At 39.2% G+C, this 16,262-nt stretch overlaps 2 protein-coding genes across 10 annotated transcripts in view; both read right to left on the reverse strand.

Annotated features, from left to right (window-relative positions):
* Positions 1-9,749, reverse strand: part of VPS13B (vacuolar protein sorting 13 homolog B) — a 477,951-nt gene extending 468,202 nt beyond the window's left edge. For 8 of the 9 annotated variants that reach the window (XR_013926946.1, XR_013926947.1, XM_080380100.1 and 5 more), the window contains exons 1-2: positions 5,930-9,749; positions 5,068-5,245 (exon numbers count right to left, since the gene is read on the reverse strand). Coding sequence is in view for 7 of the 9 variants with exons in the window: in XM_080380100.1 (XP_080236226.1) it covers positions 5,068-5,214 (147 nt within the window). In the remaining 2 variants the exon portion in view is untranslated. The other variant, XM_080380099.1, reaches the window with a different exon arrangement.
* A 31-nt stretch (positions 9,750-9,780) lies between these two features.
* The window catches only part of OSR2 (odd-skipped related transciption factor 2), a 68,902-nt gene continuing 62,420 nt past the window's right edge, over positions 9,781-16,262 (reverse strand). Inside the window, exon 5 of the transcript XR_013926953.1 lies at positions 9,781-15,108. The gene's annotated coding sequence lies outside the window, so the exon portion shown is untranslated. The remainder of the gene's footprint in view (positions 15,109-16,262) is intronic.

Below are 16,262 nucleotides of genomic sequence, written 5' to 3' on the forward strand. Positions count from 1 at the left end.
CCCTGCTCTAATTGGTCACCCAAAAGAGAAGTCAACTACTCTTACCTGTGAATACCCAGCACCATCACAGTGACAAAAGCTGCTAACAGGACCAATTTTAAGGAACACTCTATTCTGCAGCTGATACCTCCTCAGACTTTCTGTTGATACTATGAAAAATTTCACCTTGCACCCAAGAGCCAAGAGTAGATGAAGTATATTCACTGCTGAATTTTTGCAAAGTACATTTTTCAGCTTGTAAATTAGTTTTTGGGGTTTCATGAACTTTTGTTAATGAAATTAAAAATAAATAAAAAAAAGAAACACACCCATCTCATTCAAAGAAACTCGAGTCCTACCTCAACCATGCTTACACAAAGCCACATATAATTTCAAGTTCCCATTCAAAACAATGACAGTTACAGACTCTCATAAAAACAGTTTGAAGAAAATTGTTAATTTGTACTTACAAAGTGTTTTTTATTCATCTCACTCACTAATATACTGAAGTATTTTAGCTAAAAGCCTGTCTCCTAAAAATTCAGCCTTAGGCTTACAATCAACACAAATAAAATTTTAATCCAGACAGTCTCAGTTAAGCCACTGAAAAGCAAGTACTGGGCGGTTTAGCTACAGATGTTGCTACACTGGTCATACAAAAAATGAAGAAGTACTCTAGTTTTGTGCAGGGGCCACAGAAATAGATGATTAAAAAAAATACACGCAATCCAAAAATGCATTACAAGTTAAGAGACAATGCTTTTATGAATTAAGACAGCAAAGTATCACTATTAACAGTCATAGAAACAAATTCCCTTTCCTGACTAGCAGATATGTAATCCATATCACTCATCATCACTCATGTCTATTTAGATCCCGACTTGTGTTCACAAGTGTATGTTATGAGTTTACTTCAAAAGGTATTCTAGAATAGATCTTTTTCCACTGTTTGCTGGACTGATTTAATAAATTCTCATTTCTGTCTAGGTAACTGTAAATATTGAAATAAACAGAAGTATGAATTCCTTCAAAATGAGGGGATACAACCAAATGCACAGCATATTTAGAATACACAGTGGTTCTTTTCCAAAGGAAATTTAGATAGTGTCGTCTGACACTATCCTAATTGCATGAGCAAGTTTCCTTAAGGCACTGCACAGAAATCTTTGTTGTGCCATTTCAGTAGACAATATAAAGAAAGTGCATGTCAAATTTAGTAACTTCTTCATAACACAACATAACAAATACCATTTTTATTCCTACTACTTTCTTGTGCAATCCTTCCCCTTTCATTAAGTACTGCATGAAATTCTTAATGTATCTTTTGTACTCATGACTGATTAGACTTTACGTTTTAGATTTTTACAAAATCCTTCAAAGTAATTTTCATATGGCTGAAAAAATCCTGGAGTTGACACATAAATAACTGACTGATGTCATGCTAGGCTGCAGACTAGATGATCATAATTCCCCTTGCTCTAAAATCTCCCAGGCTTTGGGGTGATAAGGCAAGTACTTTTTCTACCACATCAGTATTATCTGAAATACCTTTTCTTCACATTCAAGGCTGTATTTCATAAGTAATGCAGTGGCATATAACACAGACACTTACAGTAAAGGTATTTTAATGCCTTCATTTCCTTAAAATAATTTTAAGTACATCAGCATTTTTCATATTTCCTTTCTTTCTAAATTCTTTCAGATAGGAAAAATCCACACTATGATAAAAATCAATGATCTTTAGATCAAGTTCTTCTTTGTCTTCCAATCAAAGACCTCTTCATCTTTCCCTTCTGAGTTTGTAAAACAGTTAACATAAGCAGCTACAATGCTACAGAAATATATATTAGCAGCAAAAATAGCTCACCATGTATCTTATCACTTTGATGCCACTGTGTTAACAGGAAAAATTATATACAAGCTAATTACCAAGTTCATAGGTAGTTCTGTTACTTCTAGTACCATAGTGACTTCACACAAAAGTACTTAAAAGGCTTTTCCATAAAAAAAAAATAAAATATTTAAAGTTTATTTACAAAATACTTTATTTAAGTAGTTTTTGTACAATGTGCTAGTTACTATGCCTAGATGGACAATTTCTTGGAGTGATTAGTCTTCTAGTAATTGAATCATCCAAGACAGGAGAAAAACTAACATCAAAATTGTATTAGATCTAACCTTCAATTAAAGTTAATTATTATAAAATTAACTGGCTATTCAAAGAGTGACATAATTATGTACAAAAGCTGCACTGTACCTAGAAGGTTGAACCGAAGTACAAACTAGTACTTTCATTACAGAACTGATATTGAAAAAAAAAAAGGGGACAAAAAAAAAAAAAAGCCCGCAGATTCAGAGCTAAGAGTTATTGCAATAACATTCAGCTTAGTTTAATGAGAGAATATAAAATGTACACAAATATACATAAAAGCATGCAAAGTATTTTCAGGTACTAAAGCATTCTCTTTGAGTTTGATAGTTCTATGTCATCAGCTATTTTAAATCTTATTTCAAAAGGTATTGCTTCCAACTTGGTCCCAAAAATAAAGTTAGATCTTCTAGAAGACAGACAGCAGTTTACAATCTAATCTTGCCTGTTCTCTGGGATTCTGTTTGGTGGTCTGTAAGAGCACAGCGGGACATGGGAATGCTAACATCAGCTGAAGTGCAAGGAGCGAGGGGAGAAAGCACAGGCTCGTTCCCAAATCTGTTATAAGGTGCTTTGTCCAGATAGCTTGGTGCCTATGCCCATGTTCCCAAATAATCATGTAGAGTTCCACAAAAGCTAGAAACCTCTGAAAATGTTTAAGGCTCCAGACAAAGACATCCAGGGTATATGCGTTTGCATCCAAAGCCCAAAACATGAAGTTAAGGCTGCATTCATGCCAGATAAGAAACAGGCTGAAGATAACAGCCCAGGACAGAAAGGATGTTAGAAGAGCAGAGCAGTTAAGGCGACTAACGATAGATATTATGAATCCACCCATGCAGAGAACCCAAATAAAATAATATATACTGGTAATTTTTAAGACACTAGCTTTTCAACGGAGCTCCCTTCCAGCTGCAAAAGCTTAGGGATGTTCGATTACTGCATACTACATACACTTAAAGAGTTTTGTTAAAGCAACATCTCTTCTGAAAAAAGAATTAAAAAAATAAAAAATACCAAAACCAAAGAGAAAGACACCCCAATACAGCCTGTGGGTCCAGGCAAGTTTCAAGGAATAATAAGAGCCAAATAAAGATCAATAATAAGAGCCAAATAAAGATCACTGCATCTTACAAACACAAAGCAAATAAAGTATCAAAAAAAAAAAAAGACACCTGAGCTAAATTTTAGGTTCATTGCATTGCATCCCTGTTCAAGCTGGTAAGACATGAGCACAGTTATATATGACAACATTTGCCTGTACAAGAGCCACAACACCAAAAGACTGCACTGGATATGTATGTACCCAGCTGATATATAAGCAAAGATGAAGCCAGGAATCACCTACCAGCAAACTGCAACTATCTGAAAGGGATCAACATAGATGACAGCAGCAAAATCCTAATGGCACCAGGTAATATAGCAAATTTGGTAAATCCATCCCGAAGTCATCATTTGTTATTAGGACAAACTTTCCATCTGGTATAGCACTGGAACAGTTTACCCAAAGAGGAGGTTTTCACAACCAAGAGAGGAGATTTCAAGACTCAACTGGAAAAAAACACAAGCTGATCTGACATATTGCTGGCAACAGCCCTGCTCAGCACAGTAGAAATTCTAGAGGTTATCTATTCCTTTCTGATCAGCTCTTCTTTGATTCCATAATATACACATTAAAAAAAGATTTTGAATGTTCACAGGAGGAACACACCCTATACAACTGAAGTCTAATATCCACATCAGCTGTACCAAGAAAATGAGGAACTAGAAGTCTTGAGAGAAAATACAGAGGCCACCAAATACTTGAAGGAAGACAAATCAGGCTCTTTACAGAAGCACAGAAAACAGGACAGGGTCTCTTGAAAGATTTTCTCCTCTTCCAGAACAGGATCAGAAATACTTGGTTAACTATAATTATTTCACATTTTAAAAGGTATCCCCATGACAGAGACCATGCAGTCTCCTCAGTCTTCTAGTGACTCATAATCCAATTAAAACATGAGAAAATTTTCCTTGACATCCAATCTAAGATTCCCTGAGTATGATTTATTCCATCCTTTCTTGTCATCCATATAACTCTTGCCCTGTCTCATCTCACTTATTAGAAACACGTTTCCAGTCTATTTTATTCCTCTTTCAATGGCCATATTGTCCAAATCTCACATTATTTTTTGCTGCATTTCTCTCGGCTCCTTCACTTGGACTACATCTGGCCACAGGACTCTAGGCAAGACTTGCTACACCATGCACAACAGAAAACAGCTTTATATGTCACACACCCAACTCCATAAGTAGTCAACTAGATAAGCAGAGAAACCAACGATCCCTCTGCTAAGACTTAAACCAGTTCATATTGACAACACATTCCAAATTCTGTACCAAGTGTTTTACTTGGTCAGGCTTGTCTTTAAGGCTGTTTAACAGAGCCTCTGATCTAATCCACACAAACCAACTGATCAAATCTGCCCCTCCATTACACTTAGGTTTAGATCCAACTGGAATGATGAAAACTGGAGCCATAATATAGAGAACACAAATCTGTGTTTAGTATGCATAATTAAAAAGAGATCCTCCTTTAGTTTGTGACATTTTGAATTAATTACTCTATGCAATTAGTAAATATGACTGCAAAAGCAATTCAGTTGGTGTTCGTACTGTAAAATAATGCTTACTAAAAGAAGAAAATTGTCTACAACAAAGCCTTTCTCTTCACACCCCATAACTTACAGAACGTGCAAAGAATTACCATTCATTACTAAACAAACGGCATGGAATGAATGTAAGAATAACTAACTGCAGGGAAAAAAAAAAAGGACTTGCATAAGCAGAAAGACAGTAAGTACTAAACAAACGTTTATCTGTGCAGACCAACCTAAATAATGTCGTCAATTTCTTTTAAATCAAAGGCACAGACTGTAACTACTGGAAACAGAACATACCTGTTCAAGTACATCCAGCTTTAACTCAAGTTTACTAAGTACAACATCTCCTCCCCACAGTGACAACTGTAGATCTGAAGGCTTCAAGTTCTTTATGTAGCGATTCACATAACTCATCAAAATAGGAGTTACATAGGACTCCAGCATTCTGGAGGATATCTGTATTACAGGTCAAGCACTACGAAAAAAGACAAGACAGTGAGATATTACTTACAAATCTGCCAGCCTGATTTTCAATAAAGCAACAGTCACGTTGTTTGGATGTATGAAAAACTGAATTTCAAATTCTGCTTTCTAAACGTACATGTCTATATGTAGAGATACATGTACTTACACCTAAAATGACCTACACGCAAAGATGAAAGCATACATATTTACATTTATGAATTTACAGCTTACACGTATATATACACATATATGGGAACGAATAACTGGCTTGCTCGCTACCAAAAGAAAAGCCAAGCCAAAGAAACAAAAAACAAAAAACAAACAAACAAAAAAAAGAGAACCAGGAGGTAAAACAGCCTACCATGATTCCATATAAAACTTACCTGACAGAAACCCTGTCACATTTAACCGATAAAAGCCCGTACTAAGACATCAGCTGAGATACACCTCCCGGATCCGGTACCTCGAGCGTCGCGTACACGACACAGGTGCCCGCTTCGCGCCACCCTCGGCTGAAGTTACACCAGGGCTTGCCCACCGCTCCTCTCGCACCCTCTTCAGCACCCCCGCCGTCCTGAGGAGACGCTACCCCGCCCCCATCACCGCCGCAGCCTCTACCGGGCACCCCCCGCCTGCACCGCCAGGACACCACTCACACCTTCCCCAGCCCCACACCCTCTCAGGGCCCCTTTACCTGCCCTTCCAAGCACTTCCGAAGGCTCCGCGCCCCCCGCCCAGCCACCGCCCCCACCGGGCCGGCCGGGCCGCCCGAGCCCCGCGCAGGCAACCCCTCCCGCTCCGGCTCCGCCGCACGGGCACTTCCGGGTTCGCGGCGCGTGTGCGCGCTCCCTCCCACAGCCGCCCCCCGTGTCCCGGGGTTTGCGCCTCAGCCGGAAGGATTTGCCGGCAGCGCCGGGGCGGGGCCGGAAGCCGGGACTGAAGCCGGCCGGAGCTGGTGGGCGGGGCCGGCCGGGTGGCCGCTGGGGAGGTGGGTCCCGGTGGACGGGGGCGGGGCCGAGCCTGCCGGGTCCCCGGGCACGGTGTGTGCCGCCTCCTCGGGGGGCATGGGTGCGTCCCGCCTCCCCACAGGGCGCGGAGGAGCTCGGGGAGGGCAGGCGTTAGCCTGGGGAGCGTTATCGTGGGCTCTGTGGCTTCTGCCGACGGCCGCTCCAAGTGGCGACTCGCGCTGTTACCCCGACGGGGGGCCGTGTGGGGCACACTGCGTGATGGCAAACGCCTTGGTTGTTTCCGCTGTGTTTAATAAAGATGGACCTTTTCTGTTTTGCTTTTGCGTGGCGTTCTGCTTAGGTTCTGAATTTCACCGTTTCGAACGTGAGAAGAAAGTAACTCCGACACACCTTCGCCTTTCCGTGTGCCCAGAGCTCTCCGCAGGAGCTGCTGACAGAGAAGAGCCCTCCCCAACAGCCCCGAGCCCTTTTGGGTTGCTCCTGGCTGCAAGCAAATGCCCTGGCAAGGTGTGAGTTAATGGTTCCGCCGAGGTTGGCATGTGGATGGTCTGGAAAAGAGCTGGGCCCTTTTTTTTTTTTTTTTTTTTTTTCCCAAGCTGAAGTGCAGTAGGCAATGCCTGTGGGCATGGCTTTGATGTACAAAGTGAATAACCCTTTACAAAAGTCCCTGAGTTTTAAAGAAAAGCCTGACATATGCTCGCTGAGTTATATATTCCTCCTGGAAATTCCAAATCCTGTGTGTTGAATCTGCACGCTGTAGTTAAGTGGCTGAAAACAGAAAAGAAAGCAATATATGGCATGTTGGGTAGGTTCCTCTGAAGCAGAACCGAGGGGTGAGCTCTCAGGTAGGAGTCTACCTCCTGTAGCAGTACATGTGTTGAAATCTGGCTGAGCTAATCAAGGTCTGAAGGCTCCAGCCCCTGATGGGTTAGCTGCCTATTCTGCCTCTGGTATACACACGCTGAGTTAATCATGAGCCTACCCTCGTTTTACATACACCATTGCCTTGCTCGATTTGCCATCTTCACTCATGAATCACAGCTGGTAAGACAGTGTTCACCTCACAAAGAGTTGAGGCAGCAGCTTGGACTGCTTTTCCTCTTAGGATAGTCACCACTCCCGCAGCTCATACTCAAGCATATGTTTGAATTTCAGCAGCTGTGGCATGTAACCTGTGGCTAAGAGGTGACAGAAGGCAGGTGAGAGACAGAAACATTTTAACAGAATCAGTGCTCCTTAATTAAGGATGTGCTTCTGACTTACAGTTTCTCTAGTGCTAACATTCTTGAAGAGTTTACACAACCACTGCACGTTTCCATCCTTCTGCTAGAGTTAGGGGAGTGTTGAGTTTTACCGCTAAAACCCTTTGGGAGTCTGCACTGCAAGCCACCTTAGTGAAATAATCTATGTTAATGGAAGCAACCTTGTTTATAGCACAGCCTCCTTATAGAGTTGCATTGCCAGAAGAGAGGGGATGTGCCAACAGATAAGTGTAATGTTGAAGCACACCCTCAACATGCATCAAAAGACCTCATTTCAACAGAAAAAAAAACATTCTTCTGTGTCTTTGTCCATTATGTGATTACTTTTGAATGACACATGCTATCAACACTGGAATGTTTTCTGAAAGTTTGTAATTGAAGAACAACGCCCTATTTTGGTGAAAAATCAGTAAACTAGAAGAAGAGCAGGGGAGACACGTAGTGCTGCTGGCAGCTGCTTGGCAGACCTAGCAGCTCAGAACAGCTCTGTAATTTTCCTGGCAGTTATTAGCATTTCATTATAACTACCTCCATCTCAGTTCAGTTCAAGTATGTTGACGCCCTGAGTAATTTATTTCCTACAGAAAAAAAAAAAATGGGAGGAAGGAATCATGTGGGAATCAGCCTTTGACAGAAAGGAAATGGGTGGCATGAAACAAAAGTAGCTGGAGAGAGTTACAGGAGGTCCCTGCCGTATAAAGGGATGAGAGCAGAGTACACCGGGAATTTGCAGGTAACAGGTGGTGTGTAGTAATGAATTTGGGCATACTAAAGCAACGAGGGCATGTCTGCTGGAAATATCAGCTGCCTGAGCTAGTCCAATTTATTCAATATTTAAGCAACTCGGTGAAACACGCAGGATATGTATAACTGAAATGTGCAGATGTAGTGGTATGCACATTTTGTTTGTTCATGTAACTTGAGCAATTCCAAATCTCTTAAAAGTTAACAAAAGTAGATACATTTTAACCTGGAGACTGGGAAAGCGTATACAACATTTGGCCAGAAGTGAATATTGGACAGGACTTCAAGGGAGTCCTCGGGAAATGTATCTACCTGCAGAGGACTGTATCTTGATGAAAGAGATTGTTGCTGTGTTTCTAGCTTCCGTGTTGTGGCTGCTGTGGCTGATTTGCCATTTTCTGCAACAGAAAACAGGATCAATGAAGTGCAAAATGGAGGAGGAAAATAGAGTTCATAAAAAATGAGGAAAGTCAAGGAAAGGTAGAGGATGGTTAAGTGACTATCTCACTACCTGAGGCTGCAGTGAAGAGAAAAAAAAAAAAAAACACAAGGAAATGAGACATTTATATAGATTCTTAAATGTTTGGTCCAGGCTGTTTGCAAGACATGAAAGAATAGACATGAGAGAATCTGAGGTTACTGAGAAGGAGACTTGAAAGACAACCTGTGAGAAACTCCTTTTTGCACTGAAAAAAGGTTTTCAGTCCTCTAACCTTCTCCTTCACTATGTCCCTAAGCTAACATAGGATCCTTTCACTGGGTTAACTGACCCAGCAAACTGCTGTCTATGCCTGTCCTGCTCTGATTCTGCCTGTCCTGCTCCGATGCCTCCAGATACAGCAGCATGGATGTGGGCAGTTGGTCCCAGGAACCTTCAGTCTATTCACGTGGCAGAAGGCTTTGCTATTTTATGATTCTTTATAGCCTACTGAGGTGCACCATAGCACTAGACTGATGGCATGAAAGAGTTGGTAGTCCTAAATAGTCAATGCTAATAGAGATATTTTAGAAACATATGTGAAGGAAATAAAAATTACTTTGGCTTCTTCCTCCTCTCCTGCACTAGGTGCTAAAACTTGGACTAGATCATTTGTAACATTCCTTGTTGGTTCATTTTTCTGGTTTTACTACAAATTATTGTTTGTACTAAATTATACTGTATATTATTTATATCTATATAAATGTTTATATATTCTAATATATTAAAATATATTATAAATATATTACAATTTGCCCTCTCTGTTTTAAAGGGAATTTCCTGAGCTCATGACTAAACTGACTAAAATTATGTATCTTCTTATATTTTTCAGATATTTCAAAACTCAACAAAAGCAAGCAATATAAATCAATCTGTTTCACTATCAGAATTAGCTTATTAGTGTTTTCATGTTATCTAATTATTAAATCATGTATAGCCATCAAAAGACAGGAAACAAAAATTGCCATGCCAGTTTTATTATTGTGGGGTTATTTTCAAGTTCACCAAAATGCACACAGATTTGGCAATTGGAAAAACTAAAACCAAATTAAAACAAAAAAAGTGGATAGGCTTTCATTGTAATTTGGATGTTAGGTATATTCTAGATTTGAAGGTGAAAATGGTTGTCTATTGGATGTTTTCTTCGTTCTTCTATTCCCTAAATTTTGCATGAAAATCATACTGAAAAAACTTTCAGCTGTAAGCTTGAAACATAAATTTTCTTCAAGTGTTAATGAAAATCGACTGAACTGTGGCACCTTTAAAATGGAAAAAAATGTTCAAAAAATTAAATCTAGAAATTTTAACTGTGATAATGAGTGAGAGTTTGTTGAAAAAATGAAGTTCACACTAAGGAAAACTGAAAAGTATCAGTTTAGTGAACGAAGGTCGTAAAGTTCTGGAAGCAAGTCTCTTTTGTTGTATCATCCCAGCTCATCGCTGCCTCATCTGGCTTCTTATGAAATTGCTTTTCCCAGCACTTCCTGGTAAATTTAAATCCTGCAGCAGCTTGGGGACAGAATGCTCAGGGCACTGTGGAGCAAGGCACATCTGTGCAGATTCGGGTGCTAACCTAGCTCAGGGGCTGTACCAGCTTCCCCCAGTGTTTCCTCTGTCCGTGAGTGTTTGCTCTGAGTTAACAGGGCAAACATCTGACAAACCCCCTCTTTAGAAGGGTGCACAATGGACTAACAGCCAACTCAAGCAGAGTTAGCAAGGTTGGGTTGGAAAGGGTCTGGTCCAGACAGTGACGGTGCACTCAAATGTAAGAATTTAACTACAGTAACTGGTGTTTTAAAATGTACACTGCATACATAAATACTTTTTACATATATTCAGATTGCTTTGGGAATTATTAAACCTCCAGCACAGAGGCTATATTGCATCTCCAGAATACCTGTGGTACCGAACTTTTTTATTCACACCCCAGACTGAATGAAAGACAAGACAGAAAACCTGAATGGAACAGAGTGAGAATGTACAAGTAATGCAGTTTTGGTCTTCTAGGAGTATAATTTCCAGTTAAATCATGAAAGACATGTGTGCCCACCTAAACCAGGAAAGTTAAAACTCGAAAGTGTTTTCCAAGTTTTTTGTTGAATTGGTAACAAAGGGGAGCAACTACCTGTCTTGCAGTAGTGAAAATTTAGGGTATATAAAGATATTTGACCTGTTCCAATATGCTTAAAGGGATTATGTATCCTTTGGGTGTAAAGAGGTATCTTTGACTTCTACACCTAATTATGAAATATATCAAAAAAAAGTCAGCCAAGAAGATATTATTTCTGGTTCCAGTACATGAAATGTATGTTTGACAATTTTAAAATGTGTATGTAAAGAAAAATGTAATTTATTACTGCCTCCAGGCATGAGGAGATTTATGCACTGAAAGTTTCACACAGGTTTTTGCTTGACTGTTGCTGTACTGTTCATGCAAAACATATGTATTTCTAATGACAATTTCTTAGCACACATTCTTTTAAAATAGCACTGCTTTTCAAGAGTTAAATGATGACTTTTCTCCTATATGTATAGATTTGTATTTACAAAAATTTACAAATGTTTATTTTTACATGTGTTTGTACTTATAATTTTCAATAAATATGAAATACATAGATATACCGTAAAAAAATCAAATAAATATTTATGAATATCATTCTGTTGTTATAGGTTTCCCTGATTTTAAAAATATTATGTTATCAAAAGATAAAAAGTAACTGACAGCTTATTTCTGTATCATTTTTGGTTCTTTAGAGGAAGAACACAGAAATGGTAAAGCTCAGGAATGTTTTTGCTTAAATTATGCTAAAATCCAGTTCTTTTTGTTATTTATTGGAACCTGATTGGCAGCCACAGCTCCGTGTAAATAAAATCTATTATTTCAGCTCTGATCTCCTGGATTTCTTGGACTTCATAGTAAAGTAAACATGGGTCCTAACACTGAAATCAGTCTGCATAAATTGAAATCAGACTGTGAAAGAGACAAAAGGCTAAAGAGAATGTGTAAAGCTTATAATTGAGATACTTGGATCTTTTTTGTGAGGGAGGCTTTTTGTCATTTCCAGAACTTCTGGTAATTTTTTAGCTTTTTGTCCTAGCATATAGCTTACAGGCCTTAGGTAGGCTTATTTCTTTCTCTCTAAATTTACAGACATTAACATTAAAGGACTTGATGTATTTTGTCATGAAATTAAGTAGCTGTTTCACACCTCTCCAAAAATCACAGGCTATAAAAGTTCTGCACGGATCCTACTTCTGATGGAATGACTGCTCAGGATTCTCTCTGCTCCTGAAAAACAACATGTAGAGTAGGGAAAAATTGTCTGCACACAGCAGGAGGTGTGGAGATAGCGGCAGCCTGAACAGACGGGCAATGAGTGACCGTCCTTGACACCAGAAAGGAGACTGCCCCAATGCTCAAAGCCAGAAGCCTAATGATTCAATTGAGTTTTAAACTGAGAAGACACAGCAGGTGAATACAGCTCAGAAGGTGTAGAAGAGACCTGGAAAAGGTGATTAGGAGATGGATACACCATCTGTTCAATAGGTTGCAGTTTTGAGACATTTTTGTTTTGGTTAGAAGTTTTGAGACACTGTGGATTTGTTCTTGCTTTTAAGCAAGTGCCCCTTACTGTCTAGGCAGTCATTATCAGCTGCTTGATTTCCTGGGGTTTTTCCTTTCATTCATGTAAATTTTTGTCCATGTTCAATATTAGTAACAACATTAATCCAGATATGAAAAGGAAGTTGGAGGAAGTGGAAATTTCTCCTCTGAATCTTAAGTTCACTGTGTTGGCAGCATTGCCTATCTTGTGTTTTATTCCAAGGACTGACTTTTTTTCCCCAGTCCATACTTCTGTGCTCTGGCAAGCCCTTATATAGCCAGAGAAATATTATTTATTAGTCCAAAGACCAATAATTATACCACCCAGTTTAGACTTTTTTTGAATTTTAGTTCAAATCAGTGTTCTTGCTGCCATTTCAATTACACGGTATACACCTATTATTTTCTCCATATAATCTAAAACCTGAAAGGATGTGAAGAGTGTTGACTCACCCCAGGTATTAATAGTAGCCAGAATGTGAGACTGTTTTATAAAGCACACAAATGTTTATAGCATGATTTAAGTCTTGTAGAAGATATTGCAAAGTATTTTATTAGTGATGGCTCTCACTCTTTTCTGAATCTTGCTCCATCTTGGAAATTCTGAAGGTCTATGTGAGAAATGAAGAAAACGTGACTAACCCATTCTATTAGTAATTTACATTTGTGACACAGACTGCAAAAATAAAGCTTGGTGACATCTGGACACTGCATTTCTGGTAGCTTGTTCAAGCTTTAGGTAGATACCTCATGCCTAAGAACAAATACGTATGACACTGTGAGATGGAACGAACTCTCAAAAATTAATTCTTAGTTTTCATTTCAAAGGGTGACACAACATGAATCACCTGGTTTATGGTAACAGATCTCATACCCTTACATCCAGATGTTTTGTTATCACCTTTATTGTGTTTTCAGACAAACACATGACATTTCTAGAAATGCAAATTAGTCCTAATAACTTAGTATACTGAAAAGATATTCTCTTCCTAACAGAACACAGCTGCTGATTTTAATTCTGGTCACAAATTACCTGGAAAAACTGAGCCATTTTAGGCTATTTTCTCTTCGTACCTCTGCTTTCTCTCATGTTTCACACAGTTTCTTCTTCAACAAGAAACAAATCTGTGTGAAAAATGAGGAATAGTTGTATTTCATAGGAAAGTGTATTTGCTTCTTTCAGACATACAAATTTGATGCCGAGAAAGGATGAATACTTGTTTTAGGAAAGCTGGACAAAGTAATTATCAAGGTAACCTAAACTTTACTAATGGAAGTTTTCCATTAAAGGAGGGGCAGCTGCTACTAATTAGCAAAGATTAAGTTCATGTTCTCACCATCTTATGTCGCAGGTATCACAGCATCCTTTTCTAAAGCCCTTGACAGCTGCAAATCTACACCATTTCTCTACTCTACAAAGTACCAACCTCCTCTTTGCATCCCTGCATTACATTGTCTAATCACAATAGATACGGAGGATTTAATTTTCAATGCTTTGCATTTCTTTCAAGTACATCACCCTTACTTTCCCTCCTTGCAGCAGATCCATACTCACTTCTGCTCTGGCAGTGATGCAAATCATCCTCCCGACACCAAGTTTTTTGCTCTGTGTATGATATCACCCAAGTAGTCCTTTGTACATGGAGACAATATGTTTTAAACATCTACAAAGACCCTCACTATACTTTACCATCTCCTTTTTCAAAACACACTGTCACCAGGATGTCTACCAAAATGACAACAGCTAGAAGCAAGGGAACTGACACCCTCCTGCCTGGTGGATCACTGTCATACGATTATGTCCTTGGGCTCCCCATCCATCAGTCATATCTCCATGTTATCTGTTACCTTAGGATGTAATTAGGTGCAACATTTTTTCCTGTGGCAAAGCTGATGTACAAAACACATGCCAATTGTTATGTCTTGGGAAAGCATAAAGCCAGATGACACCTTCATGTTGTATATTTTTCAGGCAAGGACCACCATTTTGTTCTGGGTTTTTACAGTGTGTTGTAAAATAGTACTTTGATTCCCAACTTCAGCTTTTAGCTCTGCAGCAATGCAAATAATTTTGGTAGCAAAATCCTTTCAATGAGATCCAACCCATTGGACTGGAATAATGTAAATCCAGTTTGCATTAGTTGGATGGTCTTTAAAACCATTTGAGTTAAAAGCAGGGGGCATTGGCTTATGGAGAATTACATGTCTTCTAAGCTCTTCCAGCTCAAGGGATTCCTAGCAGCAGACTATGTGAACTGGCAAGCGGACTAAAAGCCTTCCTGTTCGCTGCCATTCTCAGAATTGTACACTAGATAAAGGCAGGGTTATAGTGACTGTAGAGAAATACAGCCAAAAGAAAAGCAGTATGTAAATATGACCTGGAAAGTAGATGAACCCAAGTCTGAGTAGAGCAGGAGTTTAAACCAAAACATCCTAGAACTTCAGGGAGCTGGGAGCACCTCCAGTAGGTCTGTCTTTGTCCAGATGCAACAAGAAATGAAGCACTTCTTTCCAGACACTGAGGCAAAAAGGAATGGACAGCAGATGTGTCACTTTTCCCAGCTGAGCAAACTTCTGATGGACTGTTTCACTCTCACTTTACAAAGACGAAAGAACAGAGTAGTACAATCCCTCTTAACAGCATTGTAGCAGACACACAGATCCTGATCATCTTGTTCTCCGGGGGTGTGCTACCTTTTGTGCTCTTTCATAGATGGTTAGCACTAAAACCACTAAAACATTACTATCTCCAACTGAGTGAGAAGCCAAAGCCATATCACAGTAGTTCTTTGCTTCTGAGTCAGTGGTCAATCCGTTCTAAAAAGACAAAAATTCAGAATAAATATTGTTATTATTCTACATATCCTAGTAGTATTGTTTCAATCTGTCGGCTGTACAGTCTGTGAGACAGTGCACTGGTTAACATTGTAAAGGCTCCTTTCAGAACCTGGGAAGTTAGAACATATATTATTTTAATGAAAGCATAGATTGTGGAGGCTACAACAAAATCCACAGGAAGATCCTAAATCCTCCAACACTTTGGATTTTTCAGCAGCCTGGATTTGGATTGACCCTAATAATGTGTATACTTAGCGCTTAGAATCACATGTATAAGGTCCATAGAAAATACAATTTACCAGCTGTGCAAGTATTTTTCTAATGACTCAGACTCTCTGCTTTTTTGTTATTGTATAAAAAAGTGATGCTTTTAAACTGAGCAGCATAAATTACATTGTTGCTTCTCTGCTGTAGTATAATGTAACCTTTTTCCCTGGTTATACATTTTTTTTAAGAGTGGTATGGAGAGTTCTATGTGCCCAGTGCACCTCCTGGAGTCTGGTAGTTCTCTACCATTCCATTAGAGTGCCTTGCAGGCACTTTTCCTATCATTTATTTTCTAATCATCAAAGACATAAAATGTTTCTGTTAGCTATTTGTATCATGGGAGGCATGAGATACCTCTGCTTTTGGATGTCCTCTGGTTGAAAGCATACCTTCAATTCTTAAGTACTTCATTGCTATGGCAAAAGAAGTGTTGCCATCACAAAACATACTTTTTGTGGGCTGATTCTGTAAAATAAATTCCCTTACAGGTAATTTACATTAGTCTTCTATGAGACAAAACCTGATCAAAAAAATCCCCTGTACCTGAGGCAGTTTCTCTACAGGGAAGAAAGTGGATGAATGAAAAATTTGTTTCCAAGCATGGAAGACAGCAATTTTGTTTTCTCTCATCATTAAGAGCCTCACTGGGGTAAGCAGGATCAGGACATGACTGAGCCCTGCATGTAGTAATTCTGGCTAGAACTGAGTCAAAAGTATTGTATTACAAAATCATCACGCATTAATTTTTTTGAAGTTTTGGCACAAAGATTGCACCATGCCATCAATCATTAAAAGGTATGTGCAAAATATAGCAAACACCTCAATCAAAGGCAAAGCAAAAGATTCCTCTGCATGACATGTTCTTT

The sequence above is a fragment of the Falco punctatus genome (genome assembly GCF_963210335.1).
Source record: "Falco punctatus genome assembly, chromosome: 3".
NCBI lineage: Eukaryota > Metazoa > Chordata > Aves > Falconiformes > Falconidae > Falco > Falco punctatus.